Source organism: Triticum aestivum, chromosome 2B (assembly GCF_018294505.1).
Source record: "Triticum aestivum cultivar Chinese Spring chromosome 2B, IWGSC CS RefSeq v2.1, whole genome shotgun sequence".
Classification (NCBI taxonomy): Eukaryota; Viridiplantae; Streptophyta; class Magnoliopsida; order Poales; family Poaceae; genus Triticum; species Triticum aestivum.
Window position 1 is genome coordinate 533,847,514 of NC_057798.1, and position 19,223 is coordinate 533,866,736.

Consider the following 19,223-nt stretch of genomic DNA (forward strand, 5'->3'; position numbering starts at 1 on the left):
GATAAAGCAGTTCAGATGGGGAGAAGGAGAACCTACCGCGGCGAGTCTCCGGCGAAGCGCGCGGGGACCAGAGGTGTCGGACAATGCGGGGACCGAAACGGCGAGGTGGACGGCTCGGCTCGGCGGGGGACGGCGGCGGCGTGAAGAAATGCAGGTGGGTAGTCCAGTTTACTGCGTCAGCTGGGACCAGCTTATCTGTCACACCGACGAGTGGGTCCCACCTGTCAGCATGTTCTTCTTGCTCCTCTTCCTCTTTCTCTCTCTCCTTTCCTGTTCGGCTCTTCCCCCTCACCAATCAATCACAACCGCCCGGCAGTTTTCAGGGTTGGCAGGGCGCGGGCAGAATCTACGTCTGAGGGCAGACAAGGAGTGCGGATGCGGACCGTGGCGGCGGCGGCGGCGGCGGCGGCTGAGCCGTTGGCTGCGGCAGCGCGATGGAGGGACTCGGTGGATTTAACCCACTCAGAGCCAGCCTCTGGCCACCGGCGCCCGCCCGGCGGCCACTCGCCCTGCCTCCGAGGCCCCGTATTCTTCCCATCGATCCCAGATTGAGGCGGAGATGCCGCGGAGAGAATTCAGCCCCCAGGAGAATGGGGAAGGTATGTTTTCAGTTTATGCGTGTCAAACTTGACATGCATTGCTTTGGCAGATTCTTGTTGCGGCATGTACAACATGACCATGTGGATAATGGTTAAGAACTCAACAACTGTATCTCTTTCTTCTTAGCTTTCAACTCTCACACATGACTTTACTGTTGCCGATATGTCGTTTTTTTTGTCGGACTGTTCGTGCTTGGCTGTGTGCATCCTCACTATGGAGAGGCCGGGTGTTGCTTATCATGCTTTATATCCGTTTGATGCTACATTTTGAGTTAATAAAAGTGCCCTTTATCAGAAAAAAAACTCTCACATGTCACAAGCATACGCATTCTTGTAGTAGGCACGACATCAGCAGTACACCATAACCTCACAAGCTAGATGGATACTTGGATATGGATGAAAATGATGCGGGGATGATGAATATACCACAAAGCTCATTCCATTTGGAAGTGTACGGCGTAGTTTGACTGTCCAAGCTCAAGCTCTGACCAGCAAGCAGTACAGCAGTGTGAACACAAAGTTGATACCTTATGCCATACATTTGCAAACAGGGTGGGGGGGGGGTATGATTTTTGTCTTGACTCAATGCATTGAGCACGGATTGATAATATTTTACGTCTGAGTTTTTATTACATTGTTGTCAGGTCGCTTTCATACGCGAGCCAAGCCTTCCAGTTCATAAGCTAAGGTGCACTACTTTAAAGGAAGTTAGCCTATCAAAGGACTTACTCTCGAAACAATTAATGAATAAGGAGCTAACTTACAACATGTTGCTATCAGGATGATGGCACACTGATATCAATATCTGCTAGTTGTTGATACTTATTGACTTCAATAGCCTCATTGTACATGCACCTAATCTTTTTTTTTCTACTTCATCATTGCTCAATGTCTTTTGTAATTCCCAAATTTTTAGTTAGTAGGAATTATGAACAATGGGAGTCAAATTATTGTTGATGGTTGATAAAATGGAAGTCAAATTAGTGTTGATAGTTGGTAAGAATGGCATTAAATATTTAAGAATGTTTGATTAATCCTGTTGATGCTGTCACTCCTTTGAATATGGATATCACCTGCTTATTTATACCCCTCTTATGGTCAGGGATGCTACGGGCAGGCAGACAGGCAGTGAGTAGGAGGAATAAGAGGCACCATGGCACTAGTAGGCTTTGTGGATTGGAGGGGAAACGCCATCAGGAAAGAGGTGCATGGTGGAGTCAGAGCAGCATGGTTCTTGTACGGTAATTCACTATACACCGAATCTAGTATGCAGACATTTATATATGTGTGGCCAAACAACATCTCACTGTTCTATTTTCAAGCTTCTGTTCTGAGTTCAAAACATTGAACCATTTTTTTGTAATCTCCCTTGCAGTTCTGACTGTGGTAACCAACGTGGTTATTATCCCAAACCTGCTGAATCTGGTTACTTATCTTCATGGAACAATGCATATGGGGGTCTCGGCCTCTGCAACTACAACCACTAATTTTTTTGGTGCCACATCCGGGTTTGCAATGATAGCAGCTTTCCTCTCCGACTCCTACATTACTCGCTTTAGAACAATGCTCCTCTTTGGTCCATTTATGTTTCTGGTAATATGATCTTCCTCTGTTCAGTCATCTGCACGATTTCTGATTTTCCTTATGATCCAATTATTATTTTGTTACCTACATGTTCTCTTTCTTTTTGTAACAAGAATTGTGCCCATGATAGAGATTAGAGAGTGTTAATAATACCTGTTGGGCTTTATCAAATAGTTTTTAAACACAAGTAGCTATGTCACCTAAAGAAGTGAATATAAAATCCTACCATCTTACTACCCTTGGATTGGTCCTAAAAATGATTACAAAATTGCTGCAAATTTGTCATAATTTTGATATACTTGTATTGTAATTATCCTAATTGTGATGTGAACCCACAAACATGAGTAAAACTGTTATCTGCTTTGATGAAGACTTTTCAGGAGCTGAAATGTATGGTACAAAATTGGAAGGGGTGAGGTGAGAATGGACTGTAAATAACTAAATATATTACTAAAACAGCTATGCTTCTCTAGCATATGGAGAAAATACTAAAACCTAGAACTGCCTTATATAATAATAGAAAAAAAATCAACCAACAGGAACTAGCACCCATGGTGTTTATATTTAGAACAACAACCGTGAGGCACCGCTGGGAGACCAGGCCTCGAACCTGAGTGGGCTGACCGAGCACAGAAGCCGATAGTTAACTGGATGATGCTCAGTTCTTGAGAACTGCCTTATAACTTAACATGCTCTAGTACAGCTCAATTCCTGACAAATAATACTTACTCTGGCATATCCTGGACCATTAGATCCACTTAATGTGAATATGACATATTTAGGGATGCCTTTTGGTGTAAAAGGCTACTACGCCATCTTCATTTTTGTCCTATCCTATAAAGCCTTACATTAACACCCTTCATGATGTTTACTTGTAAAAAAATACACCCTCCATCCGAAAATACTTGTCATCAAAATGGATAAAAGGAGATGTATCTAGAACTAAAATACATCTAGATACATCCCCTTTTATCCAGTTTGATGACGAGTATTTCCGGACGGAGGGAGTATATAATTTATGCAAAGTATTTTTCTCAGCCTCTAAAATTCCATTATACGGATGTCCACGAGTCAAATGTCACTGGCTGACAGCTTTTTATGCACCTTCTATAGGAAATTATATATATAATGCTATTGTGTTCTAATCAAACATGCATTTGTGCAGGGTTACGGATTGCTCGCACTGCAAGCCTACCTTCCTTCACTCCGTCCACCAGCTTGCAACATTGAAGCAGAGCTAAACAGCTGTGAAGTGGTCCATGGATGGAATGCTACCTTATTGTACACAGCCTTGTATATGACTGCATTTGGTGATGGTTTTATCCGTGTTTGCTTGCCATCCCTCGGAGCAGACCAATTTGACCATGAAGATCCCTCTGAGTCCCGCCAACAGTCCAGCTTCTTTAACTGGTATACCTTTGGAATCTCCTTTGGAGGTTTTGTAGGGCTGATTCTCATAGTGGGGATCGAGAACTACAAAGGGTGGGATATCGGACTTGGGGTGTGTGCCATCCTAATTCTGCTAGGATTGCTCATAGTCGCTGCCGGTTTCCCCTTCTACTGCAACCAAGTACCACAAGGAAGTCCTCTAACTCGAATACTGCAGGTTGTGCTACTACATATTCCTGGCTTACAACATAATATACCATCCCAATTCTCAGGAAATGTGTTAGAAACATTACTTAACTGCAATTTTGCCTCTCCCAGGTTCTTGTGGTTGCATTCAGGAACAGGAAACTTGAACTTCCTGAAAAACTTGAGGAAGCGAAGGAAAGCTGCACTGGGACAAGGGCATGTTCTGTTGATGCACTCGCTCAAACAAATAGTCTGAAGTAAGATTCAGTGAAATAATACCTTTTTCTGACTTTTGTGTGTACTACTTATCAAGTTGGCATAGAGAGTAGTGTACGAGATTATAGACTGTTCATGCATCTTGGCAGATTCCTCGACAAAGCTTGCATCAACAGTGGCCAAAGTGGAGCCTGGTCAGTTTGTAGTCTGAGAAAGGTGGAGGAGATAAAGATCATCCTCCGTGTGCTTCCTCTCTTCGTCAGCTCCATAATCGGATATATATCGAACGTTATCCTCTTCACATTCACTGTGCAGCAAGGCACCATGACGAACACAAGGCTGGGCAAGATCCATGTTTCCCCCGCGACACTCTTTATCATCCCCATCATATTCCAGATGCTAATGCTTGCTGTCTATGACCAGTTCCTTGTGCCATTCTTGCGTAGACGTACAGGCTATGTTGGTGGTGTCACTCATTTGCAACGCATTGGTATAGGCTTCGTCACCATGCTACTTGCGTCAATCATTGCAGCAATTGTTGAGAAGAAGAGAAAGAAAGCTGTGGTGCAGATGTCCCTCTTCTGGCTTGCACCTCAATTCTTCCTTCTTGGTGTGGCAGATGTGACATCATTCACCGGGCTCCTTGAGTTCTTCAACAGCGAGGCACCACGCGGCATGAAGTCTATTGCCACAGCGTTGTTCTGGTGTGCTCTGGGGCTCGCGTCCTTGCTGGCCACAACGCTGGTGGAAATTGTGAACAAGGCCACAAGGCATGGGCACCAGAGAGGCTGGCTCGAGGGTACAAGCTTGAACAACAGCCATCTTGACCTGTTCTACTGGGCTGTGGCTGTTGTGGGATTGCTTGGCTTATGCAACTACCTGTACTGGGCCAAGAAGTATGTGTACCAGCACAATCCACGCATCGTTGAGACATCGGTTGATCAGGATTCACCTTGAAATATTACATACCCGTTGTTTTTTACTTAAGTAAAAATGTAACATGTCTTCACCATGACATTGATCAGTTAAGTTTGCAAAGCAATGTAGAAGCCTGTAACCTGTGTTCTGCTCTGATGTGCTGTGCTGATTGGTTAGGTTCATCCTTGATACTCCATTTGTGAAATTGTCAAAAGAAATGGCTTTCTCCATAACACTACCTAACGTGGATTGTTCATGTCAAAATAATATCCAAGGGCAAATAGCTTACTTCTCCGAACAGTGAGTTATGGTCTTTGGTTATGTTTCAGCATCGGTTACTACTCCTGTAGAAGGTGTGTATACGTTTCACCTTCAGTATGTATTAGTCATATTCATTATACGGTAGCTTTGCTTTACTCCCATAAATCCATTTACTTAGCTGAGTCTAATGATTAAACTCGGATCATCAGTTTCCTTTGGACAGTCATATTACTCCTTTCATTTCCAAACAGAGGGAGCATGCTATTTCGCAAAAAAAGAAGCAGAGGGAGTATGCCTTTTGTCCTATGGACCAGTGTGTTGGGCAGTGGTTGATAATTTATTTTTTTGTACTTCTGAATTTTTATATACTTGGTTATCATGTTGCTTTCGGACATGAGCATTCCAGTACAAGTGAGGATGCTCTACTTTGAAGGAAATTATCTTATCAAAAGGACTTACAAAATGTCACTTTCATGATGATGACACACTGATATCCATATCTGCATGTTTGTACTTGTAGAATTCTATAATCTCATCTTACATGTCCCTAATCTTTTTATTCTGCTTTGGCATTAGTGAATGTCTTTTATAATGTCCAAATCCAAGTCAGTAGGAGTTACCAACAAATGGCAAGAATCAATGATTCTTCCTGTCGATGTTGTGTCTCCTTTGAATATGAGCATCCACATCTGCTAATTTGTACCCCTGTCAATTACTTAGGGATGCCACAGGCAGTAATCCGAAGGAAGAAGCACCATGGCACCTGGAGGCTTCGTGGATTGGAGGGGAAACACCATTAATAAAGAGGTGCATGGCGGAGTCAGAGCAGCTTGGTTTTTGTACGGTAAGTCATTATGCACCAAATCCTTCTGCAGACATATTTGCATATGCGTGGGCTGGGCATATGCACTATCTCACTGTTGCCATTTTGAAGCTTCTGTTCCGAGTTCAAAATATCGAAGCATTTTTGTATGATCCCCCTTGCAGTTCTGACTGTAGTAACCAACGTGGTTCTTGTCCCAAACCTGCTGAATCTGGTCACTTACCTCCACGGAACAATGCACATGGGGGTCTCAGGCTCTGCAATTACAGCCACATCTGGCTTTGCACTGATAGGAGCTTTCCTCTGGGACTCCTACATTACTCGCTCTAGAACTATGCTCCTCTTTGGTCCGTTTATGTTTCTGGTAATGTGTGTTTTAGTCTGTTCGGTTACCTACATGATTTCTGATTTTCTAACACGATCCAACGGAACTATTCTTTTATTCTTGCATCTTTTCTCATAAAATTTATTTTCTTGTATTTATCGTCATTGTGATGTGGTCTGACCAAAATTAGGGAGAAGCGTTATCTGCAGTGAAGAAGTAATTTCCCAATGTTGAGATGTATGGGTGTACAAAATCATATGGCGTAAGTGTGAGAATGGACTCTCAGTATATCTAACTCAAACAGCTATGCGCCTGTTACATATGGAGCAAATGCTAAAACTGAGAACTACCTTACAATTTGTGGTGGTTTAATACAGCTCATGTCCTAACAAACATATGATACCTACTCTGGCATATCCTTTACATAAAATCCACTTGATGTGGATATGAAGGGATACCTTTTAGTGTAAAATGCTAGTATTAGCATCTTCTTCTTTGTTGTATGCTATCAAGCCTTACGTTACAGTTTACGATGTTGACATGTAAAAAATGTAGTATTAATTATGCTACGCAATAGTTTTCTTAGCTTCTGAAATTCCTTCATAAGGATTTCAAACAGGCTTAGATTTTAACACCAAGTTCTTACTAGTTGACAGGTATTTTTGCACCTTCCATAGGCAATTGTAGTATAATCAAACATGCATTTGTGGAGAGCTGGCTGACAGCAGTATTTTTGCACCTTCTATACGCAATTGTGCCATTGTAGTGTAATCAAACATGCATTTTTTTGCTGGGTTACGGATTGCTCGCACTGCAAGCCTACCTTCCCTCACTCCACCCACCACCTTGCAACAGTGAAGCAGAGGTAAACAACTGCAAAGAGGTCCATGGCTGGAATGCTACCTTACTGTACATAGTCTTGTATATGAGCGCACTTGGTGATGGTTCTATGCGTGTTTGCTTGCCATCCCTCGGAGCTGACCAATTTGACCATGAAGATCCCTCCGAGTCCCGTCAACAGTCCAGCTTCTTCAATTGGTATACCTTCGGAATCTCCTTTGGAGTTTTGTAGGGCTGATTCTCATAGCGTGGCTTGAAAATTACAAAGGGTGGGATATTGGACTTGGGGTGTGTACCAGCCTAATTCTGCTCGGATTGCTCATAGTTGCTGCTGGTCTCCCTTTCTACCGCAACCAAGTACCAGAAGGAAGTCCTCTAACTCGAATACTGCAGGTTGTGCAGTGTGCTTCATATTCCTGGCTTAAAACACAATGTGCCATCACAATTTTCAGTGAATGTGTTAGAAACATTAGTTAACTACAATCTTGCCTCTCCCAGGTTCTTGTGGTCGCATTCAGGAACAGGAAGCTTGTACTTCCTGAGAAACCGGAAGAAGCACAGGAAAGCTGCACTAGAACAAGGACTAGTTCTGTTGCCACACTCAAACAAACAGTCTGAAGTAAGATTCACTGAAACAGTAACATTTTCTCGCTTCTATGTGGACTATTTTCATATTTTGGCATGGGGATGCTGGGAAACCTTTTATTACTCCATTTTCTCATTGATAGTGGAGCGTGGTCATTTGTTTCGTTTGAAAATAGAAGTTGTAGGCACTCTAGAATTATAATAGTGTTCCCTACTATAAACTCTTTCATGCATCTTGCCAGATTCCTCGACAAAGCTTGCATAAACCATGGCAAAAATGGATCCTGGTCAGTTTGCAATACAACGAAGGTGGAGGAGACGAAGATTGTGCTTCATGTGTTTCCTCTCTTCATTAGCTGCATGATTGGTGGATATGTGTCGGACATTATCCTCTTCACATTCACTGTGCAGCAAGGTGGCATGACGAACACAAGGCTGGGCAAGACACTCTTTACCGAAAAAGGCTTTCGCCCCGCTTTATATATAAAGCACTGATCAACAAGCACCCAGTACAAACACGTGCCACCGCAACACACGCACACACCCAAGGCAGGATACAAAGACGCTGAGCGCAGCAACACCACATTCCAGATGGTTTATCCTCTTTATCATCCCCACCACATTCCAGATGGTTTATCCTCTTTATCATCCCCACCACATTCCAGATGGTAATGCTAGTTGTCTATGACCAATTTCTTGTGCCGTTCTTGCGTAGACACACAGGCTATGTCGGTGGCATCACTCATTTGCAACGCATCGGTACAGGCTTCGCCACCATGATACTCGCATCTGTCATCGCAGCGGTTGTTGACAAAAAGAGAAAGGAAGATGCAGTGTAGATGTCCCTTTTCTGGCTTGCACCACAGTTCTTGCTGCTTGGCGTGTCAGATGTGACATCATTCACCGGGCTCCTTGAATTCTTCAACACCGAGGTGCCACGGGGCATGAAGTCAATTGCCACAGCCTTGTTCTGGTGTGATCTAGGGCTTGCGTCATTGATGGCCACACTCCTGGTGGAAATTGTGAATATGGTCACAAGGCATTTGCTTCGGGACCGCTTGCCCTCGGGGACAGAAGTCCCGTAAGCGCAACGGCCCGGGCGACGGCATTTGCCCTCTCTGTAGTGTCCCGGAGACGGGCTCTCACATCATGTTCTCTTGCATGGCGGCTAGGGCGCTGTGGAGCTTTGGGCGGGACGCACTCGGGCCCGACTGGGAGGCCGGAGACCTGGCGGAATTCTTGCAGGCCAGGGCGACCCAGACTGGGCACAAGCGCCGCCTATTCTGGCTTATATTTGCGGCATTGACGTGGACCCTTTGGACTACTCGCAATAAAATGGTGATTGAGCGGATCTTCCCGCGACAGGCCTCTAATTCGTTCTTCAAATTTCTGGCCTTTTTACAGCACTGGCACCCGCTTGCTAGGCGGCGGGATCGCGAGCAGCTTGGGTTGATGATGGATGCGCTGGTGGCTTCGGCGCGGCGTCTTTCGGCTCCATAGACTTCCTTAGGAGCTTGCCACTAGGTGGCCTTTTATGTTTTCTCTCCAGTTTTTTGGGCATGCTTGTGCTGTGGCCCCAACTGTTTGCATCTTCCTTCATGTTCGTCACTTGATTGTATGTATGTTCGCTTTATTTATAAAGCAGGGCAAAAGCCTAGTTCGAGATAGGAAAAAATCCATTTTAAATCTTGAACTCGTAGAGGTTCGGCGAATCAAACCCTAAAAGTCCAAATCCATGTCATTTACACCCTGAACTATGCAATCCCGGTCTAAATCAAACCCTGGAATCGTTTGCCAAACAGGGATTGCAAAGGATGGCCGGGATTGGTAGCTGAACCTATTTGACCCCCGCAGCAGTGGCTATGCCCGCGGGTGGGCCGGCCCATTATGCGGGGCCGTTCACTGCTTTGATTTTTCGCTCATTTCTTTTGTTGACCTTTTGTTTTATTTTAACTTTTAGGTTTTTTATTTCTGGTTTTCTTTTTGCCTTTTTCTTTTGTTTTTTCTTTCTTTTCATTTTCGTTTTCCTTTTTCTTCCATTTGTACATGTATTATGAAAATGTTCATCATATATTTAAGAAAATGTTCATTATGTACTTAAAAATGTTCAGCGTATATGAAAAAATGTTCAAATTGTTCAGCGCACATCACAGTAATGTTCATTGTGTATTTTCGTGAACCAGATTCTGGAAAGAATATAAAGTTATTCATGAACCAGATTATGAAATTATTTGGGAATTTTAAAAACTGTTCCTTATTAGGAAATTTTTTTCAGAATGTTTTGTTTCATATTTTGACAACTTTTTAAAGAAAACTTTGTGATTTCAAAAATTGGTCTGGTTTCAAAAATTCTTCACAAAATTTAAAAATGTTCGTGTGTTCTAATTTTGTTCTGGAGTTTCAAAAAATATTCCTATATTTCATACAATTCTAAAAATGTCCGTGTTTTCAATAAAAATCAGGAGTTAAAAAAATATTCCCGTTTCAAAAGTTAGCGCATTTTAAAAACTGTTCATTTTCCAAATTTTGTTTTGGTGTTTTAAAAATGTGCATGTTCCAAAAGTTTGTTTGAATTCTCCAAATTTAGTTTCGTAAATTTGTTCACAAATTTGAAAAGTGGTCGCTGTTCATAAACACTAAAAAAGAATCAAAACATTTTTTTGCGTTCAAAATTTAAAAAAACATTCGAATCTGGTGTTGATTCATATAGTTTTGTGTTGCTTTTTGTTAGAAGTATATTGTTTTGTGTTGCTATATTTAAACAAATATAGTCGGTATCTCAACTGGTAGTTCCAGCGTATATGCAGCCGTAGATCCTGGGTTCGATCATTGTCTAGCGCGCATTTTTAGTTGGTTTTCATGGGCCGGTTTTCCTAGAGCAACGAGGGAGTCGTTCAATAATCGGGCGACCGTGGCCAAGTTTCTCTTACCATGCACATCCTTGTTGTGAATGAACCTGCTCAATATACTGTAAGTACAAAGGATGATGACATGATGATTGATGCTAAAGGATGGTCAAGGTTCAAAACTAAATCAAATCTTGTCGTAGGGGATGATGTCAAAATCGAACTTTCTCAGCAAGGAGAGCGGATCCAAATTAACTTTAAAATTCTTCAGTAGCAGCACACAACTGCCGAACTGATCTATCCTATGAGAGCTTTTGATGTAATAATATGGCATGGTGAAACAAGTGTCCCGTGACTATAAGTAGTACGACAGTATTACTTATCACGTAGGATATCGTGAAGAATTTGCAACTTTGATTGCTGGTTAGGAACTGTCGACGAGGGAGTCGTTCAATAATTCGGGCGATCGTGGGCAAGTTTCTCTTACCATGCACAGCCTTGGTGTGAATGAACCTGCTCAATATACCGTAAGTACAAAGGATGGTCGCATGATGATTGATGCTAAAGGACAGTCAAGGTTCAAAACTAAAATGAATCTTGCCGTAGGGGATGATGTCAAAATCGAACTTTCTCGGCAAAGAGAGCTGGTCCAAATCAACTTTAAAATTCTTCAGTAGCAACATGCAACTACTGAACTAATCTATCCTCCGAGAGCTTTTGATGGAATAATATGGCATGGTGAAACAAGTGTCATGTGTGTATAAGTAGTACGACAGTATTACTTATCACGTAGGATATCGTGAAAGAATTGCAACCCTGATTGCTGGTTAGGAACTGTTGTTCGATTTCATTCTAACAGCTGTCGTGCTTTATTTAATTTTTTATATTCGCCTTGCGACAACATCTAAAACCAGCGCCATACCGATCGCTTGCAATATGAAATGCGCCGAGTTAGAACACATGGCCCTCCAAACATGCAGGCCCACCGGCCTATGGCCCAAAGTCCAGAATCGTGAGCCTGTCTGAGTATTATATTCTCAGCTGAACCCCCATATTATGTTATATATATCCCCTTGATTTTTCTTATATATAAAGTTGTGATATAATTTTTTTATATTTTGATGTCTACTACACAACTTTATTCTTATAGACACGTGTTGGGCCTCCAAGAGTTTTGTAGGATAGTAGCAATTTTCCCTCAAGTGGATGACCTAAGATTTATCAATCTGTGGGAGGCGTAGGATGAAGATGGTCTCTCTTAAGCAACCCTGCAACCAAATAATAAAAAGTCTTTGGTGTCCCCAACACACCAAATACAATGGTAATTTGTATAGGTGCACTAGTTCGGCGAAGAGATAGTGATACAAGTGTAGTATGGATAGTAGATATTGATTTTTGTAATAAGAACAATAAAAACAACAAGGTAGCAGTTGATACATGGATTCATTTTCTATCACTCGCTGATCATCGGGCAAGTTTGTCAAAGTCCATACTTTGTTTTCATACATGGATTCTATCTCGGATTGCATGCCTTCAAGCCATTTGTTAGAATCTGGGCCCGCCATTGCTTCTTCATAGTTCGAAGGTTCACCGTTGTCTAACAACATGATTTCCAGGACAGGGTTGCCATACCACTCTGGTGTGGAACGTGTCCTTGTGGACCTACGAAGTTCAGTAGCAACTTGATCCGAAGTACCTTGATCATCGTCATTAATTTCCTCTCCAGTCGGTGTAGGCACCACAGGAACATCTTCCTGAGCTGTTCTACTTACCGGTTCAAGAGGTAGTACTTCATCAAGTTCTACTTTCCTCCCACTTACTTCTCTCGAGAGAAACTCTTTCTCCAGGAAGGACCCGTTTTTGGCAACAAAGATCTTGCCTTCGGATCTAAGGTAGAAGGTATACCCAATGGTTTCCTTAGGGTATCCTATGAAGACTCATTTTTCCGACTTGGGTTCGAGCTTTTCAGGTTGAAGTTTCTTGACATAAGCATCGCATCCCCAAACTTTTAGAAACGACAGCTTAGGTTTCTTCCCAAACCATAATTCATACGGTGTCGTCTCAACAGATTTAGACGGTGCCCTATTTAAAGTGAATGTAGTCCTCTCTAGAGCGTATCCCCAAAAAGATAGCGGTAAATCGGTAAGAGACATCATAGATCGCACCATATCTAATAAAGTGCGATTATGACGTTCGGACACACCGTTACACTGAGGTGTTCCAGGCGGCGTGAGTTGTGAAACGATTCCACATTTCCTTAAGTGCATACCAAATTCGTGACTTAAATATTCTCCTCCACGATCTGATTGTAAGAACTTTATTTTTCGGTCACGTTGATTCTCTACCTCATTCTGAAATTCCTTGAACTTTTCAAAGGTCTCAGACTTGTGTTTCATCAAGTAGACATACCCATATCTACTCAAGTCATCAGTGAGAGTGAGAAAATAACGATATCCTCCGCGAGCCTCAACGCTCATTGGACCGCACACATCCGTATGTATGATTTCCAATAAGTTGGTTGCTCGCTCCATTGTTCCGGAGAACGGAGTCTTGGTCATTTTGCCCATGAGGCATGGCTCGCATGTGTCAAATGATTCATAATCGAGAGACTCTAAAAGTCCATCAGCATGGAGCTTCTTCATGCGCTTGACACCAATGTGACCAAGGCGGCAGTGCCACAAGTATGTGGGACTATCGTTATCAACTTTACATCTTTTGATATTCACGCTATGAATATGTGTAACATCACGTTCGAGATTCATTAAGAATAAACCATTGACCATCGGGGCATGACCATAAAACACATCTCTCATATAAATAGAACAACCATTATTCTCGGATTTAAATGAGTAGCCATCTCGTATTAAACGAGATCCAGATACAATGTTCATGCTCAAAGCTGGTACTAAATAACAACTATTGAGGTGTAAAACTAATCCCGTAGGTAAATGTAGAGGTAGCGTGCCGACGATGATCACATCGACTCTGGAACCATTCCCGACGCGCATCGTCACCTCGTCCTTCGCCAGTCTCCGCTTATTCCGCAGCTCCTGCTTTGAGTTACAAATATGAGCAACGACACCGGTATCAAATACCCCGGAGCTACTACGAGCACTGGTAAGGTACACATCAATTACATGCATATCACATATACCTTTAGTGTTGTCGGCCTTCTTGTCCGCTAAGTATTTGGGGCAGTTCCGCTTCCAGTGACCCTTCCCTTTGCAATAAAAGCACTCAGTCTCATGCTTGGGTCCATTCTTTGACTTCTTCCCAGCAGCTGACTTACCGGGCGCGGCAACTTCCTTGCCGTCCTTCTTGAAGTTCTTCTTACCCTTGCCTTTCTTGAACTTAGTGGTTTTATTTACCATCAACACTTGATGTTCCTTTTTGATCTCAACCTCTGCTGATTTCAGCATTGAATATACTTCAGGAATGGTCTTTTCCATCCCCTGCATATTGAAGTTCATCACAAAGCTCTTGTAGCTCGGTGGAAGCGACTGAAGGATTCTGTCAATAACCGCGTCATCCGGGAGATTAACTCCCAGCTGAGTCAAGCGATTGTGCAACCCAGACATTTTGAGTATGTGCTCACTGACAGAACTATTTTCCTCCATCTTACAGCTGAAGAACTTGTCGGAGACTTCATATCTCTCGACCCGGGCATGAGCTTGGAAAACCATTTTCAGCTCTTCGAACATCTCATATGCTCCGTGTTGCTCAAAATGCTTTTGGAGCCCCGGTTCTAAGCTGTAAAGCATGCCGCACTGAACGAGGGAGTAATCATCAGCACGAGACTGCCAAGCGTTCATGACGTCTTGGTTCTCTGAAATGGGAGCTTCACCTAGCGGTGCTTCTAAGACGTAATCTTTCTTTGCAGCTATGAGGATGATCCTCAGGTTCCGGACCCAGTCCGTATAGTTGTTTCCATCATCTTTCAGCTTGGTTTTCTCTAGGAACGCGTTGAAGTTCAGGTGGACATGAGCATTGGCCATTTGATCTACAAGACATATTTGCAAAGGTTTTTAGACTAAGTTCATGATAATTAAGTTCATCTAATCAAATTATTTAATGAACTCCCACTCAGATTAGACATCCCTCTAGTCATCTAAGTGATACATGATCCGAGTCGACTAGGCCGTGTCCGATCATCATGTGAGACGGACTAGTCATCATCGGTGAACATCTCCATGTTGATCGTATCTTCCATACGACTCATGTTCGACCTTTCGGTCTATTGTGTTCCGAGGCCATGTCTGCACATGCTAGGCTCGTCAAGTTAACCTAAGTGTTTTGCATGTGTAAATCTATCTTACACCCGTTGTATGTGAACGTTAGAATCTATCACACCCGATCATCACGTGGTGCTTCGAAACGACGAACTTTCGCAACGATGCACAGTTAGGGTGAACACTTTCTTGAAATTATTATGAGGGATCATCTTATTTACTACCGTCGTTCTAAGTAAACAAGATGCATAAATATAATAAACATCACATGCAATTAAACAGTGACATGATATGGCCAATATCATATAGCTCCTTTGATCTCCATCTTCGGGGCTCCATGATCATCTTCGTCACCGGCATGAAACCATGATCTCCATCATCATGATCTCCATCATCGTGTCTCCATGAAGTTGCTCGCCAACTATTACTTCTACTACTATGGCTAACAGTTTAGCAATAAAGTAAAGTAATTACATGGCGTTAAATCATTGACACGCAGGTCATACAATAATTAAGACAACTCCTATGGCTCCTGCCGGTTGTCATACTCATCGACATGCAAGTCGTGATTCCTATTACAAGAACATGATCTCATACATCACAATATATCATTCATCATTCATCACAACTTTTTGGCCATATCACATCACAAATCATATGCTGCAAAAACAAGTTAGATGTCCTCTAATTGTTGTTGCATGTTTTACGTGGCTGCAATAGGGTTCTAGCAAGAACGTTTTCTTATCTATGTAAAAGCCACAACGTGATTTGTCAAATTCTATTTACCCTTCATAAGGACCCTTTTCATCGAATCCGCTCCAACTAAAGTGGGAGAGACAGACACCCGCTAGCCACCTTATGCAACTAGTGCATGTCAGTCGGTGGAACCTATCTCACATAAGCGTACGTGTAAGGTCGGTCCGGGCCGCTTCATCCCACAATACCGCTGAAGCAAAATAAGACTAGTAGTGGCAAGAAAGTTGAAAACATCTACGCCCACAATAAAATTGTGTTCTACTCGTACAAAGAGAACTACGCATAGGCCTAGCTCATGATGCCACTGTTGGGGAACGTTGTAGAAAATAAAAAATTTCCTACGGTTTCACCAAGATCAATCTATGAGTTCATCTAGCAACGAGAGAGAGGAGTGCATCTACATACCCTTGTAGATCGATCGGAAGCATTCAAGGGAACGGGGTTGAGGGAGTCGTACTCGTCGTGATCCAAATCATCGGAGATCCTAGCGCCAAACGGACGGCACCTCCGTGTTAAACACACATGCGGTCAGGGAGACGTCTCCTCCTTCTTGATCCAGCAAGGGGGAAGGAGAGGTTGATGAAGATCCAGCAGCACGGCAGCGTGGTGGTGGATGCAGCAGGGATCCTGGCAGGGCTTCGCCAAGCGTCTGCGGGAGGGGGAGGTGTAGCAAGGGGGAAGGGAGGCGCCAAGTGCAAGGGTGCGGCTGCCCTCCCTCCCCCCTCTTTATATAGGGCCCCTAGGGGGGGCGCTGGCCCTAGGAGATGGGATCTCCTAGGGGGGGTGGGCGGCCAGGGGGTGGCTTGCCCCCCAAGGCAAGTGGAGGCGCCCCCTCCCTACCCTAGGGTTTCCAACCCTAGGCACAGGGGGCCCAAGGGGGGGCGCACCAGCCCGACATGGGCTGGTTCCCCTCCACTTCAGCCCATGGGGACCTCTGGGATAGGTGGCCCCACCCGATGGACCCCCTGGACCCTTCCGGTGGTCCCGGTACAATACCGGTGACCCCCGAAACTTTCCCGATGGCCGAAACTCGACTTCCTATATATAATTCTTTACCTCCGGACCATTCCGAAACTCCTCGTGACGTCTGGGATCTCATCCGGGACTCCGGACAACTTTCGGTTTATTGCATACTCATATCTCTACAATCCTAGCGTCACCAAACCTTAAGTGTGTAGATCCTACGGGTTCGGGAGACATGCAGACATGACCGAGACGCCTCTCCGGTAAATAACCAACAACGGGATCTGGATACCCATGTTGGCTCCCACATGCTCCTTGATGATCTCATCAGATGAACCACGATGTCGAGGATTCAAACAACCCCGTATACAATTCCCTTTGTCAATCGGTACGTTACTTGCCCGAGACTCGATCGTCGGTATCCCAATACCTCATTTAATCTTGTTACCGGCAAGTCACTTTACTCGTACCGTAATGCATGATCCCGTGACCAGACACTTGGTCACATTGAGCTCATTATGATGATGCATTACCGAGTGGGCCCAGAAATACCTCTCCGTCATACGGAGTGACAAATCCCAGTCTCGATTCGTGCCAACCCAACAGACACTTTCGGAGATACCCGTAGTGCACCTTTATAGTCACCCAGTTACGTTGTGACGTTTGGTACACCCAAAGCACTCCTACGGTATCCGGGAGTTGCACAATCTCATGGTCTAAGGGAATGATGCTTGACATTTGGAAAAGCTCTAGCTAAACGAACTACACGATCTTTGAGCTATGCTTAGGATTGGGTCTTGTCCATCTCATCATTCTCCTAATGATGTGATCCCGTTATCAATGACATCCAATGTCCATAGTCAGGAAACCATGACTATCTGTTGATCAACGAGCTAGTCAACTAGAGGCTCACTAGGGACATGTTATGGTCTATGTATTCACACGTGTATTATGATTTCCGGATAATACAATTATAGCATGAATAACAGACAATTATCATGAACAAAGAAATATGATAATAACCATTTTATTATTGCCTCTAGGGCATATTTCCAACAGTCTCCCACTTGCACTAGAGTTCAATAATCTAGTTACATTGTGATGAATTGAACACCCATGGAATTCTGGTGTTGATCATGTTTTGCCCTAGGGAGAGGTTTAGTCAACGGATCTGCCACATTCAGGTCTGTATGTAGTTTACAAATATCTATGTCTCCACCTTGAACATTTTCACGAATGGAGTTGAAGCGATGCTTGATGTGCCTGGTCTTCTTGTGAAACCTGGGCTCCTTGGCAAGTGCAATAGCTCCAGTGTTGTCACAGAAGAGTTTGATCGGTCCCGATGCATTGGGTATGACTCCTAGGTCGGTGATGAACTCCTTCACCCAGATTGCTTCATGCGCTGCCTCTGAGGCTGCCATGTACTCCGCTTCACATGTAGATCCTGCCACGATGCTTTGCTTGCAACTGCACCAGCTTACTGCGGGGTGGGAGGCGACTTTGATGGGGTGGCCTTGGAAGTAGTGGCGCAGCTTGCGGGAGGCGATGAGGAGTGCAAGCAAGAGCTTTTGCGGCATGGGGTAGCGTGCTCGCGCATCATGCTGCACCATGCTGACGAAGTACACCAGGTGCTCGATGAGGGCAGGAGCGTTGGCGGGATTTGCAATTCCTGAGAATGGAGGACCTCATGAGCTTGGCCATTTGCTGGGGCAGCCAAGGCCTCAGGAGTGCCGTCCTGAGGAGCTTGGCCATCTGCTGGGGCAGCCAAGGCCTCATAGCACCATCCTGAAGTTGCGGCATCTTGATCGGATGCATGGCGTCGCTTGGCAGCCCTTGGCCTGGCGCTCCTCTCGGACTGCCAGCAGCGCTGCGCTGGCAGAGTGAGGCATGGCGGCTAGGTAGAGCACCAGATACTCAAGAGGACATGGCACTATCATCACCGGTGGGCTGGTGAGGTATCTCTTGAGGTCTTGGAATGCCGCGTCAGCATTCGGAGTCCACTCAAATGGCCCCTTCTTTTTCATCAGCTTGAAGAACGGGAGGGCGTGTTCCCCCAGCTTGGAGATGAAGTGCCCAAGTGAGGTCACGCAACCTGCCAGCTTTTGCATTTCCTTGAGGGTTTGTGGCGGACTCATCCTTTCTATCGCCTTGACCTTCTCTGGGTTGGCCTTGATTCCCCTTCGTGACACCAGAAAGCCCAGCAGTTTGCCGGAGAGGATGCCAAACATGCATTTCTCTGGATTGAGCCACAGATCAAGCTTGCGCAGGCCGGCAAATGTTTCTTCCAGGTCTTAAATAAGGGTCCTTGCCTCCCAAGACTTCACCACTATGTCGTCGACGTAGGCCTCAGTGTTCCTCCCAAGCTGGTGTCCCAGAGCGATGTGCATCAGCCTCTGGAAGGTTGCTCCGGTGTTACGCAGCCCAAATGGCATGCAGGTGTAGCAATACACCTCGCATGGAGTCAGGAAGGTTGTCTTCTCAACATCTTGCACCGCCATCTTGATTTGGTGATAGCCGGAGAAGGCGTCCAAAAAAGACAGTACATCACACTCAGCGGTGGACTCGATGATCTGATCGATGCGTGGGAGAGGGAAGGTGTCTTGAGGGAAAGCCTTGTTGAGGTTGGTGAAATCGACGCGCATGCGCTCCTTCCCGCTTTCTTGGGTACGATGACCGGGTTTGCCAGCCATTCTGGGTACCGCA

At 44.4% G+C, this 19,223-nt stretch overlaps 1 protein-coding gene and 1 pseudogene across 2 annotated transcripts; both read left to right on the forward strand.

Moving 5' to 3' along the window:
- The first annotated feature begins 225 nt into the window (after nt 1-225).
- On the forward strand, nt 226-5,125 carry LOC123045878 (protein NRT1/ PTR FAMILY 4.5). Of its 2 annotated transcripts, XM_044469105.1 has the most exons (7): nt 226-599; nt 1,244-1,287; nt 1,702-1,840; nt 1,975-2,192; nt 3,349-3,789; nt 3,891-4,015; nt 4,124-5,125. In XM_044469105.1, exons 3-7 carry the CDS (start codon nt 1,753-1,755, stop codon nt 4,929-4,931), a joined length of 1,680 nt encoding a protein of 559 aa, XP_044325040.1. In that variant the 5' UTR covers nt 226-599; nt 1,244-1,287; nt 1,702-1,752; the 3' UTR covers nt 4,932-5,125. The 2 variants fall into 2 exon arrangements, with proteins under 2 accessions (XP_044325040.1, XP_044325039.1); XM_044469104.1 differs by lacking the exon at nt 1,244-1,287.
- Nucleotides 5,126-5,964: 839 nt separating this feature from the next.
- LOC123039283 (protein NRT1/ PTR FAMILY 4.4-like) lies at nt 5,965-9,334 on the forward strand (annotated as a pseudogene).
- The last annotated feature ends 9,889 nt before the right edge of the window (nt 9,335-19,223 follow it).